The sequence below is a fragment of the Lethenteron reissneri genome, chromosome 39 (genome assembly GCF_015708825.2).
Source record: "Lethenteron reissneri isolate LAM-NWPU_2019-01 chromosome 39, ASM1570882v1, whole genome shotgun sequence".
Lineage (NCBI taxonomy): Eukaryota > Metazoa > Chordata > Hyperoartia > Petromyzontiformes > Petromyzontidae > Lethenteron > Lethenteron reissneri.
In genome coordinates, this window is record NC_083817.1 from 5,914,174 (window position 1) to 5,939,670 (window position 25,497).

The window sequence follows — 25,497 nt, forward strand, 5'->3', positions numbered from 1 at the left end:
AAAAAAATATTCTCACGACGTTTCGGCCACAACGCAAGCAGCCGTCCTCAGGTGAAAACCAGGTCCGTCGAGGCGACTTGTGTTGCCTCCGAAACGTCGTGATTTTTATTGTTTTATTTTTATTTCATTTTTTACCTACACGGTGACTTTACCGAAAGAACTAAGAGTACTAATACATGAACTTGAACCCCCCCCCGGCCCCACGTGCTCAGCGTGGGGCTGGCGGTGACGTCACCGGTGGGTCTCGCGCGCCACGTGGAGGCGGCGGCGTCACCCGGCGAGCCGGCGCGTGACGTCACGGCACCGCCTGCTACATAAAGCAGCGTGCGTGGAGCAGCACGCGTTGTGGTCAACCGGTAGCAGGAAGAGCGAAGCAGCAGCAGCAGCAACAGAGTTGCAGTAGTTTGTCTATGTAGCAGCAGCAGAGTTGCAGTAGTTTTGTCTATGTAGCAGCAGCAGAGTTGCAGTAGTTTTGTCTATGTAGCAGCAGCAGAGTTGCAGTAGTTTTGTCTATGTAGCAGCAGCAGAGTTGCAGTAGTTTTGTCTATGTAGCAGCAGCAGAGTTGCAGTAGTTTTGTCTATGTAGCAGCAGCAGAGTTGCAGTAGTTTTGTCTATGTAGCAGCAGCAGAGTTGCAGTAGTTTTGTCTATGTAGCAGCAGCAGAGTTGCAGTAGTTTTGTCTACGTAGCAGCAGCAGAGTTGCAGTAGTTTGGTCCATTCAGCAGCAGCAGCAGAGTTGCAGTAGATTTGGTCCATTCAGCAGCAGCAGCAAACAACAGTTGATGTCAGCTGTCATTGTGAGCTATTGTCGCTTCGAGCAGCAATAAGTGTTGTACGTGTTGTAGCAGCAGCAGCAACAACAACAACAACAACAGTTGCTGTCATTGTGAGCTATTGTCGCTTCGAGCAGCAATAAGTGCTGTACGTGTTGTAGCAGCAGCAGCAGCAGCTCCTCTCTCGTCGTCAATTCAAGCAACAGCGTTGGTAGCTTGCCTACAGTCGTAGTTGGTAGCACAGGTAGCGGAAGCAGCATTAGCAGCATTAGCAGCAACAGCAACAACAGTGAGTAGATCTTGTCCATGGCAGAGGAGGAGGAGGAGATGAGCGATGGGGGCCACGAGGAGCAGGAGGCCAGCCTGCCGGAGTGGAGGCGCTTGGAGCGCGCTCTGCTCGCCAGCCTGCTGGGCGTGCGGGACGCGTACCGGAGGAGGTTCACGGCGGACGTCCGGGAGGAGATGGAACTACAACAACCACAACAACAACCACAACAACAACCACCGCAGGAGGAGCAGGAGGAGCGGGACGCCCGGCAACCAGACAGCGCCTTGGACTGGCTGCCAGTGCGTGTCTCTACAGTCGCAGTGAAACACTCGGCTACGCGGCGCGTGTTGTTGTTGTTGTGAGTGTTGTTGTTGTTGTGAGTGTTGTTGTTGTGAGAGTGTTGTGTTGTGAGTGCGTGTGGTGTTGTTGTGCGTGTGTTGTTGTTGTGAGTGTGTGCGTGTGTTGTTGTGCGTGTGTTGTTGTGTGTTGTTGTGAGTGTGTGCGTGTGCTGTTGTTGTGAGTGTGAATGTGTTGGTGTTGTGTGGTGTTGTTGTTGGTGTGTGCGTGTGTTGTTGTGAGTGTGTGCGTGTGTTGTTGTTATTGTTGTCCGTGTGTTGTTGTTGTGAGTGTGTTGTGTAAGTGGGTGCGTGTGTTGTTGTGCGTGTGTTGTTGTTGTGAGTGTGCGTGGAGTGTGTTGTTGTGAGTGTGTTGTTGAGTGTTGTTGTGAGTGGTGTTGTTGTGAGTGTGTTGTTGTGAGAGTGTTGCTGTGAGAGTGTTGCTGTGAGTGTGTTGTTGTGAGTGTTGCTGTGAGAGTGTTGCTGTGAGTGTGTTGCTGTGAGTGTGTTGTTGTGAGTGTGTTGTTGTGAGTGTGTTGTTGTGTGTTGTGAGTGTGTTGTTGTGAGTGTTGTTGTTGTGAGTGAGTGTTGTTGTTGTTGTGAGTGATGTGAGTGTTATTGTTGTGAGTGTGTTGTGAGTGAGTGTTGTGAGTGTTGTGTGTTGTTGTGAGTGTTGTGTGTTGTTGTGAGTGTTGTTGTTGTGAGTGTTGTTGTTGTGAGTGTCGCGGTTCGCGGCTGACGGACAACACCAGCGGCGATTATCTGAAACTGTCCTAAGGCATCCCCTAGGTCTACTCGGCCTCAAATGAGTACCTGGTGCGGTGTGTAAACGTCGCCACTGGGGGAGACAAAGGCGGTCGCGTGCCGTGCCGGCCTTCATAGGTGCTCTCTAACAGCACTTTGCCGAACAGTCTGTCCAGGCTATACGGGGCGTCTTTGTCTTTGTGTTGCACCTGTCCCTTGACTTCCTGCCAGCGAGCCTTCGACACTTCACGTGGACTCAAAAGTGCACCTAGCCTGGCACAAGCGGCGTGGTGGTAACGTCACCGCCACCAGGTGGCGGATGGTGGTGGTTGTTGTTGTTGTTCTTGCTGATTGTTATTCCTGTGAAAGTTTCTGTCGATAATTAATGTGAGGTTAAGTTGAGAGATGGAGCAATTCGATCTAATCCGTGGAATGTGTTCTCATCCAGCAGTGGATTGACCATAGCTGCTGATGATGATGCTGATGATGATGACATTACAATTGTGAAGGTGGCCAGGAGGAGGGTGGTCTTCATCCAGCAGTGGATAATATCGGATTACTTATTATGTGACTAAAGTTAGAAAATGATTTCCATTCACTGATTTAATCTAATTATGTAGGCGGCCGGCGTCACGCACGTTTCATCACGAGTGTAAACAAAGGTGACGTCATTTGTGTAACCCTGGGTGACGTAATCGTTTACCTGATTACTGATACGTCAATCTAAACTCTTGCGATGACGTCACGTGCTTGTGCTTAAACACACGGGCAGGCTTGTGACGTCACTTGGTTGTTGCAATGACGTAATTTGTAACATCCGGGTCACCGCAAGCGCGTCGCCGATGACGTGCCCCAGGTCATTCGCTGGGTGGTGGTTGAGCGTCTTTAACAAAGACGTGGAAACGCGCCAGGTTAGATCGACTTTAATTTGGGTTTAAAAGACCTGACAGAGTTCTAAATTAACAAAAGTCGTTGTATGGAAGACGCGAGTGCGCATAGCGTAGGCTACTTAAGGCTGCGTGAAGGTGTCAGGGCGTACCGGTTCCATGGTGTAATGGTTAGCACTCAGGACTCTGAATCCTGCGATCCGAGTTCAAATCTCGGTGGGACCTTCCGGTAATTTTTCTTTATTTTATTTTTCGGCAAGTTGCGATATTTTTGCCACGTTTTTCAGAAGAGGAAAAAAATATTTTTCATGTTGATGTAAATTGGAATAATTTTAGTTGAGAGTTAATTAGGGGACATCCATTTAGTCCGCAAAAAATGTAAAAACTTGACCCCTCCCTATACATACGCGTACTTTTTACACTCCCCCCTCCACCTGCGTACGTTCGCTTGACCCCCCCCCCCTCCCCCCAGAATCCTATAGAACGGCCCATATTTAATCCACGCAGAAACGATCAAGGATTAATAATATTGACGTGTTTAAGCAAACGGATAGTCCTCCGCCGGACTATCAAACTCAATTGTGGGCCAATGTAGACAAATTATTATCGAGGCTTCACCACCCCTCCCTCCGTTTTCTATGCGGACATTGTCAGTAGACCCCCCCATACGCAAGCTACGCATTTGGGTTAACCCCCCTCCCCTCCCCCCTCCATGCGTACGCACTGCACGGATGGCCCCTTGCTGGCCTGTGGGTGTATTTTCTCGTGGTGAATAGATCGTACGTGCTAATGTGGCCACGAGAGGGCAGCACAGCCCATGTGTTTTGATTCGAGTGTTGACCTTTGAGTGTTTTATACTCTTAGGTTTTTTTCGGTAAAGTCACGTAGGTAAAAAAATAAATAAATTGCTTTTTTAAAATAAAAATAAATTATAATAAATCAATTGATTTTTTTTCGTTTACCTACGTGACTTTACCGAAAAAAATCCCTAAGAGTATGGATCCTTGCAGTCAGAACTAGGCTCATTACGTGCGTAATAAGCCTGGTGCAGAAGTTGGTTCCATGGTGTAATGGTTAGCACTCAGGACTTTGAATCCTGCGATCCGAGTTCAAATCTCGGTGGAACCAAGCCATGTTCAAAACTTTTTTTGTAGTTTTATCAATAATTGGAATCACGAGTTCTGAGTTATTATTTCAACTGAATATGATTAAGCTTTTTGGTTATTTCGGTAAAGTCATGGAGGTAGAAATAAAACAAAATAAATCACGACGTTTCGATAGCAACACAAGCCATCATCTTCAGGTGAGGCAGCAGACATCGTGCTGCTGGCAGCAGACATTGCGGCTATCGCGATATTCACCTGAACACGATCGCTTGTGTTGCTATCGAAACGTCGTGATTTATTTTGTTTTATTTCTACCTACGTGACTTTACCGAAAAAACCAAAGAGTATGAATACTTGCAGTCACGAAAGCTTCAAATCTAGAATTTGAGTGTTTCTCCATATCCATACGTCGTGATGCTTCCGTCTGACTTTCCAAACACTCAATAATCGACAAAAAAAAAACGTAATACATTTGTCAATACCACTGTTGCCTTCAATAAATAATTGGCGACGTTTCGGGCAATTGCCCTTCTTCACAGCCTGAAACGTCGCCTGATTTTCATTTCAAGGCCATCGCCAAATAATGTACAATACTCAATTAAAGAGTTAACCAAACGTCCCAATGCAAGATACAAGTGAATCCATGGTGGTGTTGATTGTGGTAATCCGTGCCACAAGTGTGGTGGTTCCATGGTGTAATGGTTAGCACTCAGGACTCTGAATCCTGCGATCCGAGTTCAAATCTCGGTGGGACCTTGGAGTAATTTTTTTATGGTAAGTTGCAATGCTTTACTCAATAATCGTAATAGAAATTGAGTTTCGTGCTTGCTTTGTGGAGTCGTTTTCTTCTCGAGTGAGCAAATACTGTGCGTGTTACAAGTTCAAATAATTATTGAATGTTTAAAGATGGCCAGCATTTGCACGTTTAAATATGGCCAGGAGATGTCAGTACAGCGATGCATCGAGTCTATTGTGCTCAAGCAATGAGTAGTTTTTTCTAAGTACGGACCAATCGTCTTGTTTCCTCTCACTTGTTGAACACTTTGAACACTCAACGATAGTTGGACTAAAGTAAGCAATGTCTCATGTCCACCGAGCTGAATAAAGGAAACAGATTCACGGTGAAATATCCCTGCTGAGAATCTTAACAAATAACTCGGGAATATCCTCCAAGAAAAACGTACCTGTATCTTATGCAGTCCATGGTTCAACAGAGTTCTGTGAGTGTATAATGCCAGCAGCATTGATTCATAACAAACAAACTCTGGACCGGTTTCAACATGATGTCTCCATCAGCAAAATCAGTCATGCTTAAATCAATACTGAACTGATGAGGCAGTCCAGAGTTTGCGTGTACTTAAAGCTGCTGAAATATATCCGATGGGTTAAGTAAGAAAGTTTCATTTTTTCACGTGGTATTTATATTCCCCACACAGGCTAAATAATAAATAAATATTATTTAATTTTTATTTCTATTATTACTTTTATACTTTTTATTATTTATTTTTAACTACGTGACTTTACCGAAAAAACCTAAGAGTATGAATCCTTGCAGTCACGAAAGCTTCAAATCTGGAATTAATTATTTATCCCCATACGAAAAGTATTACCACGTTAACGAATGGATTCCGTCGAGTTTGATGGCTCACACTCACTGGGGTTGGCTAATCGGCCCAGCAATGCGTGGCGGTTCCATGGTGTAATGGTTAGCACTCAGGACTCTGAATCCTGCGATCCGAGTTCAAATCTCGGTGGGACCTTGAGGAATATATTTTTTTTTATTTGTGTAAGTTTTAATTCTTAATTCAATAATCCGAATAGAAATTGCCGCATGTGCTCTCTAATTAGTTATTTGTAAACGTTGGTGCCCTTTTCTGTATACTGTAATTGTATATTTCGTAGCCACGCGGTGGTGGCTACGCACACCGATAATATAATCCAGCACTGTGGGGGCCGCGAGTGTGGTGATGTTGCGAAACTCAGTATCAGAATATTCATTTAGACTGTAGCAATCCGATGAGCGATGAAGCTCCTTTTCACAGATGTCCAGATATCCGTGGGCGTCGAGCTCCCATTATCCAATAGAAGTCGGTACAGCAAATGTTGGACACTCCACCCCTTCCATCTGTACGGTTATCGAGTGTTGCCCCCTCGCACGCGTGGATTTTCTCCGGGTGGACCGGTTTCCTTTCAAGGATGTAAAACACTCACGAATTGGCCGATAACACCTTAACATGTCGAGGATCGCAGAGCCGAGTGCGGGGATTTGGCATCGGCTCACCACGTGGCTGCCTGGAGTTCCTCCTCGTGCTTGGTTAGAGTCGTTCTCTCTCTTCTTCTCGGGTGAGCGAAGACTGCGCTCGTTACAATTTTCACGTGTTACGATGGCCAGCAAATGGTGGTACAGCAATGCATTGCATCGACTGTATTGAGTGGTTTCTCTCGGTAGAGTACCGTACAATCGTCTATCAATGGGGTTATTTGACCCGCCAGTTAAATCAAGTAAACGGATTATCGGTGAAATATTGCAATGCAGGAGCCTGATGAGAATCTTAACACAGTACCCGGCAATATATCTTCCAAGATGAAGGTTTTTCCTACACAACCCATCGGCCCAACGGCCTTCTTGGGGTGTCCGCGTGCAGCAGCTTTGTTCAGAACACGCAAACTCTGCTTTCAACATCGATCAGTGTCCTCCATCAGCAAAGCCATGCTGAAATCAATACTCGACTGGTCAACCGGCCTTGTACTGAAGCAATGCTGCTTAAACGATACAGTCCCACAAGTCCGTTGGACCGAGGGGGTGTGTGAGAATATGTTTAATGTTTACAGATATATGAAGGAGACCGATTGTCTGCTTATCTATTTGGTATTTATATTCTGGACAACGGCCCCAGATCAAGTGAGTCACCGTGTCAATGGAAAGTTGTCGTTTCGAGTTTGATTGAACACACACGGGTTGACTGATCAGCTTGGGCATGTGTGGAGGTTCCATGGTGTAATGGTTAGCACTCAGGACTCTGAATCCTGCGATCCGAGTTCAAATCTCGGTGGGACCTGCGATTAATATTTTTTTTTACGAGTTGTGATTCTTGACATATAATAGTTGGATAAATTGGCGCAGTCGTTGGAAATTGAGAGGCTCACGCTTGTTTGGCTTGTTGAATTCGTTTTTGGTCAACATTCGTTTCCTGTACCGTATACGGATGTGCAGTGCATGTATTGCACTTGTTAAGGTGACCAGCAGAGGGCAGCACTACAATGGGTTGAATCCAAACGGTGCTGAGCTTTGAGCATTCTCCCCCAACTCGTCTGACTTCATGTCACTGGCCAAACACTTCTGTATGGGGAGTCTTAAGACTTGGTGAGGCTCTCTTAGGAAAAAAGTGAAGTATTTTGTTAACTAAAAGGCTGTGATGTTAACAGTGTCCAGTATATGTAATGCATACAGGTTGTGTGGTGGTTATATGGTGTAATGGTTAGCACTCATGCCTTTGAGAGAAAAAGAATGCAGACGCTAAATGGATAGTTGCTCCACAATCAATTGTTTCTTCACCCGATGTGAATTTGCGGCAGCGTACAGATATCTTCATCCAGCGGTGGATAGATCGTGGCCGCTGACGGTGGAGGTTTTTTTTGTTGTTGCACCATATATAAATATGATCCTGAATCGATTAATCACTGACCAACATGCAGAGCTTAAGCCCTCCAAGGAGTTAGTGCAGTAAAGACTTTGATTTGTCTGAAGGCCGTTAACGTGGCACTTTTCAGGGCGTTAAAGGCGGACTATAAAACCGGCACACTTGCCCTACGAACTTCATAATCTCTTAACAGCAACCGCTCATTCTTTAAAAAAGTTGGAAGCAGCATTATGGTTTTAATGATTTAATACAATTGATTGAACCCACTCTCGTGTTGACTGTGTAACAAGTTTTCTGTGTGAAGATTCCATGGTGTAATGGTTAGCACTCAGGACTTTGAATCCTGCGATCCGAGTTCAAATCTCGGTGGAACCTCGTGTATTTTTGTGTAGCAATAAATACGTCTCCATATGTCGAGTTCAATCAATGTATTAGTTCTTATTTGAAAAGTTAAATTAATTTGGGTCTAGTAATTTTTCGTAAAATTCATCTAGCTCTTACAAGAGCTCATTTCAATGCTACAGCTATATGGAAGACATCGTTATCTCCTTTAGTTTTCACTGCATAATTATCAGTCTCTACCACGCATATAATAGGATTCATTTTTCAATAAGATTTACTTTAAACCTCAACAAATGCAAATCAGATCATTGGTTTTTTATCCTTCTATCTGGCAACAAAACTGACACTTTTTTTACAAGGAGTCATGTTAGCATAGACCACAATACCTGCAGCCATAATGCAAACAACAAACATAACTGATAATATGCACTGTCCTTGAAGTTGATTGGTCCACACCCGAGACAGCTTTCCTTCGTCTCACATGGGTTGGACCAGATGACGCACAACTCAAAGACAATGCACCATCAGAGTATGAGAGCTTGGAGTAAGCATTTACACCATTGGAATCTCATTTAGCACCTACGGACTTCCAGGTGCAGCTCTTATGCAGAAAGCATAATAAGAACGATTTTTCTCTTATCTTTTAGGGAGGGTGGATAATATGGTTTTGTGAGGTTGTGTATTTGAGGAGTTTCAATGTAATTTTATTACAAGTCAATTATCCCGTTACAAAATGTATTTTTTATCTTACCAAAGTCTGTATTGCCCTTGATTTGGAGTGCCAAATAATATTTAAAAATGCATATATTTAGCCAGGCTCTACCGAGATTTGAACTCGGATCGCAGGATTCAAAGTCCTGAGTGCTAACCATTACACCATGGAACCTTCACACGGAAATCTTGTTACACAGTCAACACAAGAGTGGGTTCAATCAATTGTATTAAATCATTAATACAATAATGCTGCTTCCAACTTTTTTTAAGAATGAGTGGTTGCTGTTAAGAGATTATGAAGTTAGTAGGGCAAGTGTGCCGGTTCCAGAGTGCAATGGTTATTAGCACTCAGCACTCTGAATCCTGCGAACTAAGTTCATATCTCGGTTGTAACATCGCCATGTTTAAAAACATTTTTCTGTAGTTTTGTCATTAAAATTACGAGATGTGAGTTTTAATATGACTTCAGGATCTAAGGCAGCCTGACTGTTGAGCCAAAAGTGAGTGCTGTGCTCCCAAAATCACTCCACATGACAACCACTAAATCTGCAATCACTGATCTGATTTTCAACATCGTGCTCAATTCCTAGATGCCACGCCCAAACACGTACGCTCTCGGATTGGTTGAATCAAGTTCCTACCTGTCCACTCCGGAGGAACGCGTGAACTCAGAACTCAAGGTTTTAATTGTAACAAAAGTACAATATAAATATTCGTAAAATTATGGGAAGGTCCCACCGAGATTTGAACTCGGATCGCAGGATTCAGAGTCCTGAGTGCTAACCATTACACCATGGAACCAACTGATTAACTGGGCCCATCACACAAGTGAGAATTGAGAAAAAGTGAAGGCAAATCGAGCCAGATACACAGTCAGGCTTGCCTTCGATCCTGAAGTCATGTTAAAACTCACATCTCGTGATTTTAATTACAAAACTACAACAACAAATGTTTTTAAACATGGCGAGGTTACAACCGATATATGAACTTAGTTCACAGGATTCAGAGTGCTGAGTGCTAATAACCATTCCACTCTGGAACCGGCACACTTGCCCTACTAACTTCATAATCTCTTAACAGCAACCACTCATTCTTTAAAAAAAGTTGGAAGCAGCATTATTGTATTAATGATTTAATACAATTGATTGAACCCACTCTCGTGTTGACTGTGTAACAAAATTTCTGTGTGAAGGTTCCATGGTGTAATGGTTAGCACTCAGGACTTTGAATCCTGCGATCCGAGTTCAAATCTCGTGGAACCTGAGGATTTATTTTTTAAATATTTGCTTTTAAATCAATTATCGGGGAGAGAAAAACAAGGTTTAACACGCACATTGTTCACACATTTGGTAATGTTTAATGATTGTGTAAACGTATGACCAGGAGGCAGTACATCCATAAAACACGTTCCTTCGGAGTGGGCAGGTAGGAACTTCTTCTTAGTAATAATATAAATATATTTTATTATTTTATTTTTATTATTTTATTCCCTTCTACGTGACTTTACCGAAAGAACTAAGAAGATGAATCCCTGCAGTCACGAAAGCTTTAAATCGAAAGGTAGGAACTTGGTTGGACGGCGCATTCGTACACGACAGAGAGCTCACGGTCACGTGACGCACTTCAACCAATCCGGGAGCGTACATGTTTGGGAGGGGCTATGCACGACAGACAAATAATCCCTGGTGGGCAGTGTGGAACTGTTGTTCCTACCTGTATTAAATCGAAGTGTGCTGGCTCAGGTTTGAGTGCCCAAGAACATGTGCACCAGAGATGGAGTCATATAGGTAGGAACAACAGTTCCACACTGCCCACCAGGGATTATTTGTCCGTCGTGCATAGCCCCTCCCAAACACGTACACTCTCGGATTGGTTGAAGTGCGTCACGTGACCGCGAGCCAGCAGCCAACCAGAGGTGCGCCCCTCCCAAACATGTACGCTCCCGGATTGGTTGAACCAAGTTCCTAACTGCCCACTCTGAAGGAACGCGCTAACTCAGAACTCAAGATTTTAATTGTAACAAAAGTACAATATAAATATTCGTAAAAATTATGGGAAGGTCCCACCGAGATTTGAACTCAGATCGCAGGATTCAGAGTCCTGAGTGCTAACCATTACACCATGGAACCGCCATGCATTGCTGGGCCGATAAGCCAACCCCAGTGTGTGTGAGCCATCAAACTCGAAGGAATCCATTCATTAACGTGGTAATACTTTTCATATGGGGATAAATAATTAGACTCTTAGGTTTTTTCGGAAAAGTCACGTAAGATACAATAAATAATAAAAATATTTTTTTCGGTAAAGTCGCGTAGATAAAAATAAATAAAAATATGTAGTTTTTAATCTACGTGACTTTACCGAAAAAACTTAAAGAGTATGAATACTTGCAGTCACGAAAGCTTCAAATCTAGGATAAATAATTAGCCTCTTTGTGGAGAATATAAATACCACGTGAAAAAATGAAACTATTTCTTACATAATCCTCTGGTTATTTCAGCAGCATTAAGTACACGCAAACTCTGGACTGCCTCATCAGTTCAGTATTGATTTAAACATGACTTTGCTGATGGAGACACCGGGTTGAAACCGGTCCAGAGTTTGTTTGTTATGAATCAATGCTGCTGGAATTATACACTCACAGCAAAACTCTATTGAACCATGGACTGCATAAGATACAGGTACGTTTTTCTTGGAGGATATTTCCCGAGTTATTTGTTAAGATTCTGAGCAGGGATATTTCACCGTGAATCTGTTTCCTTTATTCAGCTCGGTGGACATGAGACATTGCTTACTTTAGTCCAACTATCGTTGAGTGTTCAAAGTGTCCAACAAGTGAGAGGAAACGAAACGATTGGTCCGTACTTAGAGAAAACTACTCATTCCTGGAGCACAATAGACTCGATGCATCACTGTACTGACATCTGGCCATATTTAAACGTGCAAATGCTGGCCATCTTTAAACATTCAATAACTTATTTGAACTTGTAACACCCGAGAAGAAAACAACTCCGAAGCAAGCACGAAACTCAATTTCTATTACGATTATTGAATGAAGAATTGCAACTTACCACAAAAAAATGACTCCAAGGTCCCACCGAGATTTGAACTCGGATCGCAGGATTCAGAGTCCTGAGTGCTAACCATTACACCATGGAACCAACTGATTAACCGGGCTCATTACACAAGTGAGAATTTATAAAAAGTTAAGGCAAATCGAGCCAGATACACAGTCAGGGCTGCCTTAGATCCTGAAGTCATGTTAAAACTCACATCTCGTGATTTTAATTACAAAACTACAACAAATGTTTTTAAACATGGCGAGGTTACAACCGAGATATGAACTTAGTTCACAGGATTCAGAGTGCTGAGTGCTAATAACCATTCCACTCTGGAACCGGCACACTTGCCCTACTAACTTCATAATCTCTTCACAGCAACCACTCATTCTTTAAAAAAGTTGGAAGCAGCATTATTGTATTAATGATTTAATACAATTGATTGAACCCACTCTCGTGTTGACTGTGTAACAAGTTTTCCATGTTAAGGTTCCATGGTGTAATGGTTAGCACTCAGGACTTTGAATCCTGCGATCTGAGTTCAAATCTCTGTGGAACCTGAGGATGCATTTTTTTTATATTTGCTTTTAAATATATTATTGGGGAGAGAAAAACAGGGTTTAACACGCACAATGTTCACACATTTGATAATTTTTTATGATTGTCTAAACGTATGACCAGGAAGCAGTACATCCATAAAACACGTTCCTTCGGAGTGGGCAGGTAGGAACTTGGTTGGACGGCGCATTCGTACACGACAGAGAGCTCACGGTCACGTGACGCACTTCAACCAATCCGGGAGCGTACATGTTTGGGAGGGGCTATGCATGACAGACAAATAATCCCTGGTGGGCAGTGTGGAACTGTTGTTCCTACCTGTATTAAATCGAAGTGTGCTGGCTCAGGTTTGAGTGCCCAAGAACATGTGCACCAGAGATGGAGTCATATAGGTAGGAACAACAGTTCCACACTGCCCACCAGGGATTATTTGTCCGTCGTGCATAGCCCCTCCCAAACACGTACACTCTCGGATTGGTTGAAGTGCGTCACGTGACCGCGAGCCAGCAGCCAACCAGAGGTGCGCCCCTCCCAAACATGTACGCTCCCGGATTGGTTGAACCAAGTTCCTAACTGCCCACTCTGAAGGAACGCGCTAACTCAGAACTCAAGATTTTAATTGTAACAAAAGTACAATATAAATATTCGTAAAAATTATGGGAAGGTCCCACCGAGATTTGAACTCAGATCGCAGGATTCAGAGTCCTGAGTGCTAACCATTACACCATGGAACCGCCATGCATTGCTGGGCCGATAAGCCAACCCCAGTGTGTGTGAGCCATCAAACTCGAAGGAATCCATTCATTAACGTGGTAATACTTTTCATATGGGGATAAATAATTAGACTCTTAGGTTTTTTCGGAAAAGTCACGTAAGATACAATAAATAATAAAAATATTTTTTTCGGTAAAGTCGCGTAGATAAAAATAAATAAAAATATGTAGTTTTTAATCTACGTGACTTTACCGAAAAAACTTAAAGAGTATGAATACTTGCAGTCACGAAAGCTTCAAATCTAGGATAAATAATTAGCCTCTTTGTGAAGAATATAAATACCACGTGAAAAAATGAAACTATTTCTTACATAATCCTCTGGTTATTTCAGCAGCATTAAGTACACGCAAACTCTGGACTGCCTCATCAGTTCAGTATTGATTTAAACATGACTTTGCTGATGGAGACACCGGGTTGAAACCGGTCCAGAGTTTGTTTGTTATGAATCAATGCTGCTGGAATTATACACTCACAGCAAAACTCTATTGAACCATGGACTGCATAAGATACAGGTACGTTTTTCTTGGAGGATATTTCCCGAGTTATTTGTTAAGATTCTGAGCAGGGATATTTCACCGTGAATCTGTTTCCTTTATTCAGCTCGGTGGACATGAGACATTGCTTACTTTAGTCCAACTATCGTTGAGTGTTCAAAGTGTCCAACAAGTGAGAGGAAACGAAACGATTGGTCCGTACTTAGAGAAAACTACTCATTCCTGGAGCACAATAGACTCGATGCATCACTGTACTGACATCTGGCCATATTTAAACGTGCAAATGCTGGCCATCTTTAAACATTCAATAACTTATTTGAACTTGTAACACCCGAGAAGAAAACAACTCCGAAGCAAGCACGAAACTCAATTTCTATTACGATTATTGAATGAAGAATTGCAACTTACCACAAAAAAATGACTCCAAGATCCCACCGAGATTTGAACTCGGATCGCAGGATTCAGAGTCCTGAGTGCTAACCATTACACCATGGAACCAACTGATTAACCGGGCTCATTACACAAGTGAGAATTTATAAAAAGTTAAGGCAAATCGAGCCAGATACACAGTCAGGGCTGCCTTAGATCCTGAAGTCATGTTAAAACTCACATCTCGTGATTTTAATTACAAAACTACAACAAATGTTTTTAAACATGGCGAGGTTACAACCGAGATATGAACTTAGTTCACAGGATTCAGAGTGCTGAGTGCTAATAACCATTCCACTCTGGAACCGGCACACTTGCCCTACTAACTTCATAATCTCTTCACAGCAACCACTCATTCTTTAAAAAAGTTGGAAGCAGCATTATTGTATTAATGATTTAATACAATTGATTGAACCCACTCTCGTGTTGACTGTGTAACAAGTTTTCCATGTTAAGGTTCCATGGTGTAATGGTTAGCACTCAGGACTTTGAATCCTGCGATCTGAGTTCAAATCTCTGTGGAACCTGAGGATGCATTTTTTTTATATTTGCTTTTAAATATATTATTGGGGAGAGAAAAACAGGGTTTAACACGCACAATGTTCACACATTTGATAATTTTTTATGATTGTCTAAACGTATGACCAGGAGGCAGTACATCCATAAAACACGTTCCTTCGGAGTGGGCAGGTAGGAACTTGGTTGGACGGCGCATTCGTACACGACAGAGAGCTCACGGTCACGTGACGCACTTCAACCAATCCGGGAGCGTACATGTTTGGGAGGGGCTATGCACGACAGACAAATAATCCCTGGTGGGCAGTGTGGAACTGTTGTTCCAGCCTGTATTAAATCGAAGTGTGCTGGCTCAGGTTTGAGTGCCCAAGAACATGTGCACCAGAGATGGAGTCATATAGGTAGGAACAACAGTTCCACACTGCCCACCAGGGATTATTTGTCTGTCGTGCATAGCCCCGCCCAAATACGTACGCTCTCAGATTGGTTGAAGTGCGTCACGTGACCACGAGCCAGCAGCCAACCAGAGGTGTGCCCTTCCCAAACATGTACGCTCCCGGATTGGTTGAACCAAGTTCCTACCTGCCCACTCCGAAGGAACGCGTTAACTCAGAACTCAAGATTTTAATTGTAACAAAAGTACAATATAAATATTCGTAAAATTATGGGAAGGTCCCACCGAGATTTGAACTCGGATCGCAGGATTCAGAGTCCTGAGTGCTAACCATTACACCATGGAACCAAGTGATTAACTGGGTTCATTACACAAGTGAGAATTGAGAAAAAGTGAAGGCAAATCGAGCCAGATACACAGGCTGCCTTAGATCCTTAAGTCATGTTAAAACTCACATCTCGTGATTTTAATTACAAAACTACAACAACAAATGTTTTTAAACATGGCGAGGTTACAACCGATATATGAACTTAGTTCACAAGATTCAGTCCTGAGTGCTAATAACCATTCCAATCTGGAACCGGCACACTTGCCCTACTAACTTCTTAACAGCAACCACTCATTCTTAAAAAAAGTTAGAAGCAGCATTATTGTATTATTAATGATTTAATACAATTGGTTGAACGCACTCTCGTGTTGACTGTGTAACAAGTTTTCCGTCTGAAGGTCCCATGGTGTAATGGTTAGCACTCAGGACTTTGAATCCTGTGATCTGAGTTCAAATCTCGGTGGAACCTGAGGAAGCATTTTTTTTTATATTTGCTTTTAAATAAATTCTTGGGGAGAGAAAAACAGGGTTTAACACGCACAATGTTCACACATTTGATAATGTTTTATGATTGTGTAAACGTATGACCAGGAGGCAGTACATCCATAAAACACGTTCCTTCAGAGTGGGCAGGTAGGAACTTGGTTGGACAGCGCATTCGTGGCACAACAGAAAGCTCGCGGTCACGTGACGCACTTCAACCAACAGACAAATAATCCCTGGTGGGCAGTGTGGAACTGTTGTTCCTGCCTGTGTTAAATCGAAGTGTGCTGGCTCAGGTTTGAGTGCCCGAGAACATGTGCACCAGAGATGGAGTGATTAGATAATCACGCATGCAGACGCTAAATGGATAGTTGATTGTTTCTTCACCCGATGTGAATTTGCGCAATGTGCGGGATATCTTTATGGATAGATCGTGGCTGCTGACGGTGGAGGTTTTTTATTTTTTGCACCATATATTATCCTGAATCGATGAATCACTGACCAACATGCAGAGCTTAAGCCCTCCAAGGAGTGAGTGCAGTAAAGACTTTGATTTGTCTGAAGGCCGTTAACGTGACACTTTTCAGTGCGTTAAAGGCGAACTAGGAAACGGCGCCTGCTAAGGATTTGTGAACTGAGCTGTGGTGAGTTCAATGGTGTAATGGTTAGCACTCAGGACTCTGAATCCTGCGTTTTGAGTTGAAATCTCGGTAGAGCCTGGCTAAATATATGCATTTTTAAAATATGATTCGGAACTCAAAATCTCTTGAACGAAGGAAAATACAAACTTTGGTAGGATCAAACAATACATTTTGTAAACGGCTAATTGACTTTTAGTAAAATGACAGTGAAACTCTTCAAATACACAACCTCAAAAACCCATATTATCCACCCTCTCTAATAGATAAGTCCCCGTTGCACCACAGAAAAATCGTTCTAATTATGCTTTCTGCATAAGAGCTGCACCTGGAAGTCTAGTGACTCTAGTCCGTAGGTGCTAAATCATTTGCATTTGTTGAGGTTTAAAGTAAATTTTATTGACAAATGAATCCTATTATATGCTTGGTAGAGACTGATAATTACGCAGTGAAAACTAAAGGAGAAAACGATGTCTTCCATAGGGCTGTAGCATTGAAATCAGCTCGTGTAAGAGCAAGATAAATTTCACGAAAAATTACTAGACCCGAAGAAATTTAACTTTTCAAATAAGAACTAAAACATTGATTGAACTCGACATACGGAGATATATTTATTGCAACAAAAATACACTTGGTTCCACCGAGATTTGAACTCGGATCGCAGGATTCAAAGTCCTGAGTGCTAACCATTACACCATGGAACCTTCACATGGAAATCGTGTTACACAGTCAACACGAGAGTGGGTTCAACCAATTGTATTAAATCATTAATACAATAATGCTGCTTCCAACTTTTTTTAAGAATGACTGGTTGCTGTTTAGAGATTATGAAGTTAGTAGGGCAAGTGTGCCGGTTCCAGAGTGCAATGGTTATTAGCACTCAGCACTCTGAATCCTGTGAACTAAGTTAATATCTCGGTTGTCACCTCGCCATGTTTAGAAACATTTTTGTTGTTGTAGTTTTGTCATTAAAATCACGAGATGTGAGTTTTAATATGACTTCAGGATCTAAGGCAGCCTGACTGTTGAGTCAACAGTGAGTGCTGTGCTCCCAAAATCACTCCACATGACAACCACTAAATCTGCAATCACTGATCTGATTTTCAACATCGTGACCAATTTCTATATGCCACGGTTACACCTGCCCATATCCCCTCTGTATTTGGCTCGATTGGCCTTCACTTTCTCTCAGTTTTCACTCGTGCAATGAGCACAGATCATCAGTTGGTTCCATGGTGTAATGGTTAGCACTCAGGACTCTGAATCCTGCGATCCGAGTTCAAATCTCGGTGGGACCTTCCCATATTTTTACGAATATGTGTATTGTACTTTTGTTACAATTAAAATCTTGAGTTCTGAGTGAACGCGTTCCTTCAGAGTGGGCAGGTAGGAACTTGGTTCAACCTAATCCGGGAGCGAACATGTTTGGGAGGGGCTATGCACGACAGACAGACAGACAAATAATCCCTGATCGACAGTGTGGAACTGTTGTTCCTACCTGTATTATTTTAACTGAATATGCTTCAGGATCTAAGGCAGCCTGACTGTTGAGTCAGCAGTGAGTTCTCCCAAAATCACTCCACATGACAACCTCTAAATCTGCAATCACTGATCTGATTTGCAACATCGTGACCAATTTCTATATGCCACGGTTACTCCTGCCCATATCCCCTATTTATTTGGCTCTATTTGCCTTCACTTTTTATCAATTCTCACGTACGTAATGAGCCTGCTTCAACAGTAGGTAGAAATCTAACAAAATAAATCACGACGTTTCGATAGCAACACAAGCCATCGTCTTCAGGTGAGGCAGCAGACATCGTGCTGCTGGCAGCAGACATCGCGGCTATCGCGATTTTCACCTGAACACGATCGCTTGTGTTGCTATCGAAACGTCGTGATATTTTTTTCTTTATTTCTACCGACGTGACTTTACCGAAATAAACAAAGAGTATAGATTCCTGCAGTCAGGAAAGCTTCAAATCAAGAATGTTTCAGCTTCTAAGGCAGCCTGATTAATGAGTCAACATTGAGTCCTGTCCTCCCAAAATCACTCCGCATGACAATCACTAAATCTGCAATCACTCATCTGAATTCCAACATCGTGCTGAATTACTATATGCCACGATTATACCTGCTCACATCTCCACTGTCATTTGGTTCTATTTTCCTTCTCTTTATCTCAGTTTTCACTCGTGTAAAGAGCACAGATGACCAGTTGGTTCCATGGTGTAATGGTTAGCACTCAGGACTCTGAATCCTGTGATCCGAGTTCAAATGTCGGTGGGACCTTTCCATAATTTTACGAATATTTATATTGTACTTTTGTTACAATTAAAATCTTGAGTTCTGAATTAACGCGTTCCTTCGGAGTGGGCAGTTAGGAACTTGGTTGGATAGCGCATTCGTGCACGACAAACAGACAAATAATCCTTGGTGGGCAGTGTGGAACTGTTTTTCCTACCTGTATTATTTTAACTGAATATGCTTCAGGATCTAAGGCAGCCTGTTGAGTCATCAGTGAGTGCTCCGAAAATCACTCATCATGATAAGCACTAAATCTGCAATCACTGATCTGAACTCCCGACATGGTGCTCAATCGTGCTGAATTACTATATGCCACGATTATACCTGCCCACATCTCGACTGTCATTTGGTTCTATTTTCATTCTCTTTCTCTCAGTTTTCACTGGTGTAATGAGCATAGATGACCAGCTGGTTCCATGGTGTAATGGTTAGCACTCAGGACTCTGAATCCTGCGATCCGAGTTCAAATCTCGGTGGGACCTTTCCATAATTTTACGAATATTTATATTGTACTTTTGTTACAATTAAAATCTTGAGTTCCGAGTTAACGCGTTCCTTCGGAGTGGGCAGTTAGGAACTTGGTTCAACCAATCCGGGAGCGTACATGTTTGGGAGGGGCGCACCTCTGGTTGGCTGCTGGCTCGCGGTCACGTGACACACTTCAACCAATCCGAGAGCATACATTTTTGGGAGGGTCTATGCACGATCGACAGACAGACAAATAATCCCTGGTGGGCAGTGTGGAACTGTTCTTCCTACCTGTATTATTTTAACTGAATATGTTTCAGGATCTAAGGCAGCCTTACTGTTGAGTCAGCAGTGAGTGCTCCCAGAATCACTCCACATGACAACCACTACATTTGCAATCACTGATCTGAATTTCCCACATGGTGCTCAATCGTGCTGAATTACTATATGCCACGATTATACCTGCCCACATCTCGACTGTCATTTGGTTCTATTTTCATTCTCTTTCTCTCAGTTTTCACTCGTGTAATGAGACCAGATGACCAGTTGGTTCCATGGTGTAATGGTTAGCACTCAGGACTCTGAATCCTGCGATCCGAGTTCGAATCTCGGTGGGACCTTACCATAATTTTACGAATATATATTGTATTTTTGTTACAATTAAAATCTTGAGTTCTGAGTTAAGGCGTTCCTTCGGAGTGGGCAGGTAGGAACTTGGTTCAACCAATCCGGGAGCGTACATGTTTGGGAGGGGCGTACCTCTGGTTGGCTGCTGGCTCGCGGTCACGTGACACACTTCAACCAATCCGAGAGCGTTCGTGTTTGGGCGGGGCTATGCATGACAGACAGACAAATAATCCCTGGTGGGCAGTGTGGAACTGTTGTTCCTGCCTGTATTATTTTAACTGAATATGCTTCAGGATCTAAGGCAGCCTTGACTGTTGAGTCATCAGTGATTGCTCCCAAAATCACTCATCATGATAACCACTAAATCTGCAATCACTGATCTGAATTCCCACATCGTGCTCAATTTCTAGATGCCACGGTTACACCTAACCCATCGCCCTTCTGTAAATGGGTTTTATTTGTCTTAACCTTTTCTCAATTCTCACTTGTGTAATGAGCCCGGTTCATCAGTTGGTTCCATGGTGTAATGGTTAGCACTCAGGACTCTGAATCCTGCGATCCGAGTTCAAATATTGGTGGGACCTATTCATGTTTTGACGAAACTTTGTTTAAAAGTTTTGTCATAATTAAATTTCTGAGTTCTGAGTTATTATTTCAACTGAATATGATTAAGCTTTTTGGTTATTTCGGTAAAGGCACGTTGGTACAAATAAAACTAAATAAATCACGACGTTTCTATAGCAACACAAGCCATCGTCTTCAGGTGAGGCAGCAGACATGGTCCTGCTGGCAGCAGACATCGCGGCTATCGCGATTTTCACCTAAACAAGATCGCTTGTGTTGCTATCGAAACGTCGTGATACTTTTTCTTTATTTCTACCTACGTGACTTTACCGAAAGAACCAAAGAGTATAGATTCCTGCAGTCAGGAAAGCTTCAAATCAAGAATGTTTCAGCTTCTAAGGCAGCCTGATTAATGAGTCAACATTGAGTCCTGTCTTCCCAAAATCACTCCGCATGACAATCACTAAATCTGCAATCACTGATCTGAATTACAACATCGTGCTGAATTACTATATGCCACGATTATACCTGCTCACATCTCCACTGTCATTTGGTTCTATTTTCATTCTCTTTCTCTCAGTTTTCACTCGTGTAATGAGCATAGATGACCAGCTGGTTCCATGGTGTAATGGTTAGCACTCAGGACTCTGAATCCTGCGATCCGAGTTCAAATCTCGGTGGGACCTTTCCATAATTTTACGAATATTTATATTGTACTTTTGTTACAATTAAAATCTTGACTTCTGAATTAACGCGTTCCTTCGGAGTGGGCAGTTAGGAACTTGGTTGGATAGCGCATTCGTGCACGACAAACAGACAAATAATCCCTGGTGGGCAGTGTGGAACTGTTGTTCCTGCCTGTATTATTTTAACTGAATATGCTTCAGGATCTAAGGCAGCCTGACTGTTGAGTCATCAGTGATTGCTCCCAAAATCACTCATCATGATAACCACTAAATCTGCAATCACTGATCTGAATTCCCACATCGTGCTCAATTCCTAGATGCCACGGTTACACCTAACCCATCGCCCTTCTGTAATTAGGTTCTATTTGTCTAAACCTTTTCTCAATTCTCACTTGTGTAATGAGCCCGGTTCATCAGTTGGTTCCATGGTGTAATGGTTAGCACTCAGGACTCTGAATCCTGCGATCCGAGTTCGAATCTCGGTGGGACCTTTCCATAATTTTACGAATATTTATATTGTACTTTTGTTACAATTAAAATCTTGAGTTCTGAATTAACGCGTTCCTTCGGAGTGGGCAGTTAGGAACTTGGTTGGATAGCGCATTCGTGCACGACAAACAGACAAATAATCCTTGGTGGGCAGTGTGGAACTGTTTTTCCTACCTGTATTATTTTAACTGAATATGCTTCAGGATCTAAGGCAGCCTGTTGAGTCATCAGTGAGTGCTCCGAAAATCACTCATCATGATAAGCACTAAATCTGCAATCACTGATCTGAATTCCCGACATGGTGCTCAATCGTGCTGAATTACTATATGCCACGATTATACCTGCCCACATCTCGACTGTCATTTGGTTCTATTTTCATTCTCTTTCTCTCAGTTTTCACTCGTGTAATGAGCATAGATGACCAGCTGGTTCCATGGTGTAATGGTTAGCACTCAGGACTCTGAATCCTGCGATCCGAGTTCAAATCTCGGTGGGACCTTTCCATAATTTTACGAATATTTATATTGTACTTTTGTTACAATTAAAATCTTGAGTTCTGAGTTAACGCGTTCCTTCGGAGTGGGCAGTTAGGAACTTGGTTCAACCAATCCGGGAGCGTACATGTTTGGGAGGGGCGCACCTCTGGTTGGCTGCTGGCTCGCGGTCACGTGACACACTTCAACCAATCCGAGAGCGTACATTTTTGGGAGGGTCTATGCACGATCGACAGACAGACAAATAATCCCTGGTGGGCAGTGTGGAACTGTTTTTCCTACCTGTATTATTTTAACTGAATATGTTTCAGGATCTAAGGCAGCCTTACTGTTGAGTCAGCAGTGAGTGCTCCCAGAATCACTCCACATGACAACCACTAAATTTGCAATCACTGATCTGAATTTCCCACATGGTGCTCAATCGTGCTGAATTACTATATGCCACGATTATACCTGCCCACATCTCGACTGTCATTTGGTTCTATTTTCATTCTCTTTCTCTCAGTTTTCACTCGTGTAATGAGACCAGATGACCAGTTGGTTCCATGGTGTAATGGTTAGCACTCAGGACTCTGAATCCTGCGATCCGAGTTCGAATCTCGGTGGGACCTTACCATAATTTTACGAATATATATTGTATTTTTGTTACAATTAAAATCTTGAGTTCTGAGTTAAGGCGTTCCTTCGGAGTGGGCAGGTAGGAACTTTGTTCAACCAATCCGGGAGCGTACATGTTTGGGAGGGGCGTACCTCTGGTTGGCTGCTGGCTCGCGGTCACGTGACACACTTCAACCAATCCGAGAGCGTTCGTGTTTGGGCGGGGCTATGCACGACAGACAGACAAATAATCCCTGGTGGGCAGTGTGGAACTGTTGTTCCTGCCTGTATTATTTTAACTGAATATGCTTCAGGATCTAAGGCAGCCTTGACTGTTGAGTCATCAGTGATTGCTCCCAAAATCACTCATCATGATAACCACTAAATCTGCAATCACTGATCTGAATTCCCACATCGTGCTCAATTTCTAGATGCCACGGTTACACCTAACCCATCGCCCTTCTGTAAATGGGTTATATTTGTCTTAACCTTTTCTCAATTCTCACTTGTGTAATGAGCCCGGTTCATCAGTTGGTTCCATGGTGTAATGGTTAGCACTCAGGACTCTGAATCCTGCGATCCGAGTTCAAATATCGGTGGGACCTATTCATGTTTTGACGAAACTTTGTTTAAAAGTTTTGTCATAATTAAATTTCTGAGTTCTGAGTTATTATTTCAACTGAATATGATTAAGCTTTTTGGTTATTTCGGTAAAGGCACGTTGGTACAAATGAAACTAAATAAATCACGACGTTTCGATAGCAACACAAGCCATCGTCTTCAGGTGAGGCAGCAGACATGGTCCTGCTGGCAGCAGACATCGCGGCTATCGCGATTTTCACCTAAACAAGATCGCTTGTGTTGCTATCGAAACGTCGTGATACTTTTTCTTTATTTCTACCTACGTGACTTTACCGAAAGAACCAAAGAGTATAGATTCCTGCAGTCAGGAAAGCTTCAAATCAAGAATGTTTCAGCTTCTAAGGCAGCCTGATTAATGAGTCAACATTGAGTCCTGTCTTCCCAAAATCACTCCGCATGACAATCACTAAATCTGCAATCACTGATCTGAATTACAACATCGTGCTGAATTACTATATGCCACGATTATACCTGCTCACATCTCCACTGTCATTTGGTTCTATTTTCCTTCTCTTTATCTCAGTTTTCACTCACGTAATGAACACAGGTCGCCAGTTGGTTCCATGGTGTAATGGTTAGCACTCAGGACTCTGAATCCTGCGATCTGAGTTCAAATCTCGGTGGGACATTCCCATAATTTTACGAATATTTTTATTGTACTTTTGTTACAATTAAAATCTTGACTTCTGAATTAACGCGTTCCTTCGGAGTGGGCAGTTAGGAACTTGGTTGGACAGCGCATTCGTGCATGACAGACAGACAAATAATCCCTGGTGGGCAGTGTGGAACTGTTGTTCCTGCCTGTATTATTTTAACTGAATATGCTTCAGGATCTAAGGCATCCTGACTGTTGAGTCATCAGTGATTGCTCCCAAAATCACTCATCATGATAACCACTAAATCTGCAATCACTGATCTGAATTCCCACATCGTGCTCAATTCCTAGATGCCACGGTTACACCTAACCCATCGCCCTTCTGTAATTAGGTTCTATTTGTCTTAACCTTTTCTCAATTCTCACTTGTGTAATGAGCCCGGTTCATCAGTTGGTTCCATGGTGTAATGGTTAGCACTCAGGACTCTGAATCCTGTGATCCGAGTTCAAATGTCGGTGGGACCTTTCCATAATTTTACGAATATTTATATTGTACTTTTGTTACAATTAAAATCTTGAGTTCTGAATTAACGCGTTCCTTCGGAGTGGGCAGTTAGGAACTTGCTTGGATAGCGCATTCGTGCACGACAAACAGACAAATAATCCTTGGTGGGCAGTGTGGAACTGTTTTTCCTACCTGTATTATTTTAACTGAATATGCTTCAGGATCTAAGGCAGCCTGTTGAGTCATCAGTGAGTGCTCCGAAAATCACTCATCATGATAAGCACTAAATCTGCAATCACTGATCTGAACTCCCGACATGGTGCTCAATCGTGCTGAATTACTATATGCCACGATTATACCTGCCCACATCTCGACTGTCATTTGGTTCTATTTTCATTCTCTTTCTCTCAGTTTTCACTCGTGTAATGTGCATAGATGACCAGCTGGTTCCATGGTGTAATGGTTATCACTCAGGACTCTGAATCCTGCGATCCGAGTTCAAATCTCGGTGGGACCTTTCCATAATTTTACGAATATTTATATTGTACTTTTGTTACAATTAAAATCTTGAGTTCTGAGTTAACGCGTTCCTTCGGAGTGGGCAGTTAGGAACTTGGTTCAACCAATCCGGGAGCGTACATGTTTGGGAGGGGCGCACCTCTGGTTGGCTGCTGGCTCGCGGTCACGTGACACACTTCAACCAATCCGAGAGCGTACATTTTTGGGAGGGTCTATGCACGATCGACAGACAGACAAATAATCCCTGGTGGGCAGTGTGGAACTGTTCTTCCTACCTGTATTATTTTAACTGAATATGTTTCAGGATCTAAGGCAGCCTTACTGTTGAGTCAGCAGTGAGTGCTCCCAGAATCACTCCACATGACAACCACTAAATTTGCAATCACTGATCTGAATTTCCCACATGGTGCTCAATCGTGCTGAATTACTATATGCCACGATTATACCTGCCCACATCTCGACTGTCATTTGGTTCTATTTTCATTCTCTTTCTCTCAGTTTTCACTCGTGTAATGAGCATA

At 42.8% G+C, this 25,497-nt stretch overlaps 1 protein-coding gene and 29 non-coding genes across 30 annotated transcripts in view; 22 read left to right on the plus strand and 8 right to left on the minus strand.

Annotated features, from left to right (window-relative positions):
- Positions 1-365: 365 nt before the first annotated feature.
- FBXO4 (F-box protein 4) overlaps positions 366-25,497 on the plus strand; it is a 51,351-nt gene continuing 26,219 nt past the window's right edge. The window contains 2 exon segments of the mRNA XM_061567738.1: positions 366-673; positions 746-1,340. Coding sequence (XP_061423722.1) covers positions 1,080-1,340 — 261 coding nt within the window. The 5' untranslated portion in view covers positions 366-673; positions 746-1,079.
- Positions 3,161-3,232, plus strand: TRNAQ-CUG (transfer RNA glutamine (anticodon CUG)). Its single transcript has one exon. It is a non-coding gene; the product is annotated as a tRNA-Gln (tRNA).
- Positions 4,064-4,135, plus strand: TRNAQ-UUG (transfer RNA glutamine (anticodon UUG)). The gene has a single exon. It is a non-coding gene; the product is annotated as a tRNA-Gln (tRNA).
- TRNAQ-CUG (transfer RNA glutamine (anticodon CUG)) lies at positions 4,798-4,869 on the plus strand. The gene has a single exon. It is a non-coding gene; the product is annotated as a tRNA-Gln (tRNA).
- On the plus strand, positions 5,802-5,873 carry TRNAQ-CUG (transfer RNA glutamine (anticodon CUG)). The gene has a single exon. It is a non-coding gene; the product is annotated as a tRNA-Gln (tRNA).
- TRNAQ-CUG (transfer RNA glutamine (anticodon CUG)) lies at positions 7,101-7,172 on the plus strand. The gene has a single exon. It is a non-coding gene; the product is annotated as a tRNA-Gln (tRNA).
- Positions 8,058-8,129, plus strand: TRNAQ-UUG (transfer RNA glutamine (anticodon UUG)). The gene has a single exon. It is a non-coding gene; the product is annotated as a tRNA-Gln (tRNA).
- Positions 8,911-8,982, minus strand: TRNAQ-UUG (transfer RNA glutamine (anticodon UUG)). Its single transcript has one exon. It is a non-coding gene; the product is annotated as a tRNA-Gln (tRNA).
- TRNAQ-CUG (transfer RNA glutamine (anticodon CUG)) lies at positions 9,540-9,611 on the minus strand. Its single transcript has one exon. It is a non-coding gene; the product is annotated as a tRNA-Gln (tRNA).
- On the minus strand, positions 10,868-10,939 carry TRNAQ-CUG (transfer RNA glutamine (anticodon CUG)). Its single transcript has one exon. It is a non-coding gene; the product is annotated as a tRNA-Gln (tRNA).
- Positions 11,900-11,971, minus strand: TRNAQ-CUG (transfer RNA glutamine (anticodon CUG)). Its single transcript has one exon. It is a non-coding gene; the product is annotated as a tRNA-Gln (tRNA).
- TRNAQ-UUG (transfer RNA glutamine (anticodon UUG)) lies at positions 12,358-12,429 on the plus strand. Its single transcript has one exon. It is a non-coding gene; the product is annotated as a tRNA-Gln (tRNA).
- On the minus strand, positions 13,090-13,161 carry TRNAQ-CUG (transfer RNA glutamine (anticodon CUG)). The gene has a single exon. It is a non-coding gene; the product is annotated as a tRNA-Gln (tRNA).
- TRNAQ-CUG (transfer RNA glutamine (anticodon CUG)) lies at positions 14,122-14,193 on the minus strand. Its single transcript has one exon. It is a non-coding gene; the product is annotated as a tRNA-Gln (tRNA).
- On the plus strand, positions 14,580-14,651 carry TRNAQ-UUG (transfer RNA glutamine (anticodon UUG)). Its single transcript has one exon. It is a non-coding gene; the product is annotated as a tRNA-Gln (tRNA).
- Positions 15,311-15,382, minus strand: TRNAQ-CUG (transfer RNA glutamine (anticodon CUG)). The gene has a single exon. It is a non-coding gene; the product is annotated as a tRNA-Gln (tRNA).
- TRNAQ-UUG (transfer RNA glutamine (anticodon UUG)) lies at positions 15,760-15,831 on the plus strand. The gene has a single exon. It is a non-coding gene; the product is annotated as a tRNA-Gln (tRNA).
- On the minus strand, positions 17,116-17,187 carry TRNAQ-UUG (transfer RNA glutamine (anticodon UUG)). The gene has a single exon. It is a non-coding gene; the product is annotated as a tRNA-Gln (tRNA).
- On the plus strand, positions 17,710-17,781 carry TRNAQ-CUG (transfer RNA glutamine (anticodon CUG)). Its single transcript has one exon. It is a non-coding gene; the product is annotated as a tRNA-Gln (tRNA).
- Positions 18,704-18,775, plus strand: TRNAQ-CUG (transfer RNA glutamine (anticodon CUG)). Its single transcript has one exon. It is a non-coding gene; the product is annotated as a tRNA-Gln (tRNA).
- Positions 19,201-19,272, plus strand: TRNAQ-CUG (transfer RNA glutamine (anticodon CUG)). Its single transcript has one exon. It is a non-coding gene; the product is annotated as a tRNA-Gln (tRNA).
- TRNAQ-CUG (transfer RNA glutamine (anticodon CUG)) lies at positions 19,807-19,878 on the plus strand. The gene has a single exon. It is a non-coding gene; the product is annotated as a tRNA-Gln (tRNA).
- On the plus strand, positions 21,064-21,135 carry TRNAQ-CUG (transfer RNA glutamine (anticodon CUG)). Its single transcript has one exon. It is a non-coding gene; the product is annotated as a tRNA-Gln (tRNA).
- TRNAQ-CUG (transfer RNA glutamine (anticodon CUG)) lies at positions 21,555-21,626 on the plus strand. Its single transcript has one exon. It is a non-coding gene; the product is annotated as a tRNA-Gln (tRNA).
- Positions 22,052-22,123, plus strand: TRNAQ-CUG (transfer RNA glutamine (anticodon CUG)). Its single transcript has one exon. It is a non-coding gene; the product is annotated as a tRNA-Gln (tRNA).
- TRNAQ-CUG (transfer RNA glutamine (anticodon CUG)) lies at positions 22,658-22,729 on the plus strand. The gene has a single exon. It is a non-coding gene; the product is annotated as a tRNA-Gln (tRNA).
- Positions 23,249-23,320, plus strand: TRNAQ-CUG (transfer RNA glutamine (anticodon CUG)). Its single transcript has one exon. It is a non-coding gene; the product is annotated as a tRNA-Gln (tRNA).
- Positions 23,915-23,991, plus strand: TRNAQ-CUG (transfer RNA glutamine (anticodon CUG)). Its single transcript has one exon. It is a non-coding gene; the product is annotated as a tRNA-Gln (tRNA).
- TRNAQ-CUG (transfer RNA glutamine (anticodon CUG)) lies at positions 24,406-24,477 on the plus strand. Its single transcript has one exon. It is a non-coding gene; the product is annotated as a tRNA-Gln (tRNA).
- TRNAQ-CUG (transfer RNA glutamine (anticodon CUG)) lies at positions 24,903-24,974 on the plus strand. The gene has a single exon. It is a non-coding gene; the product is annotated as a tRNA-Gln (tRNA).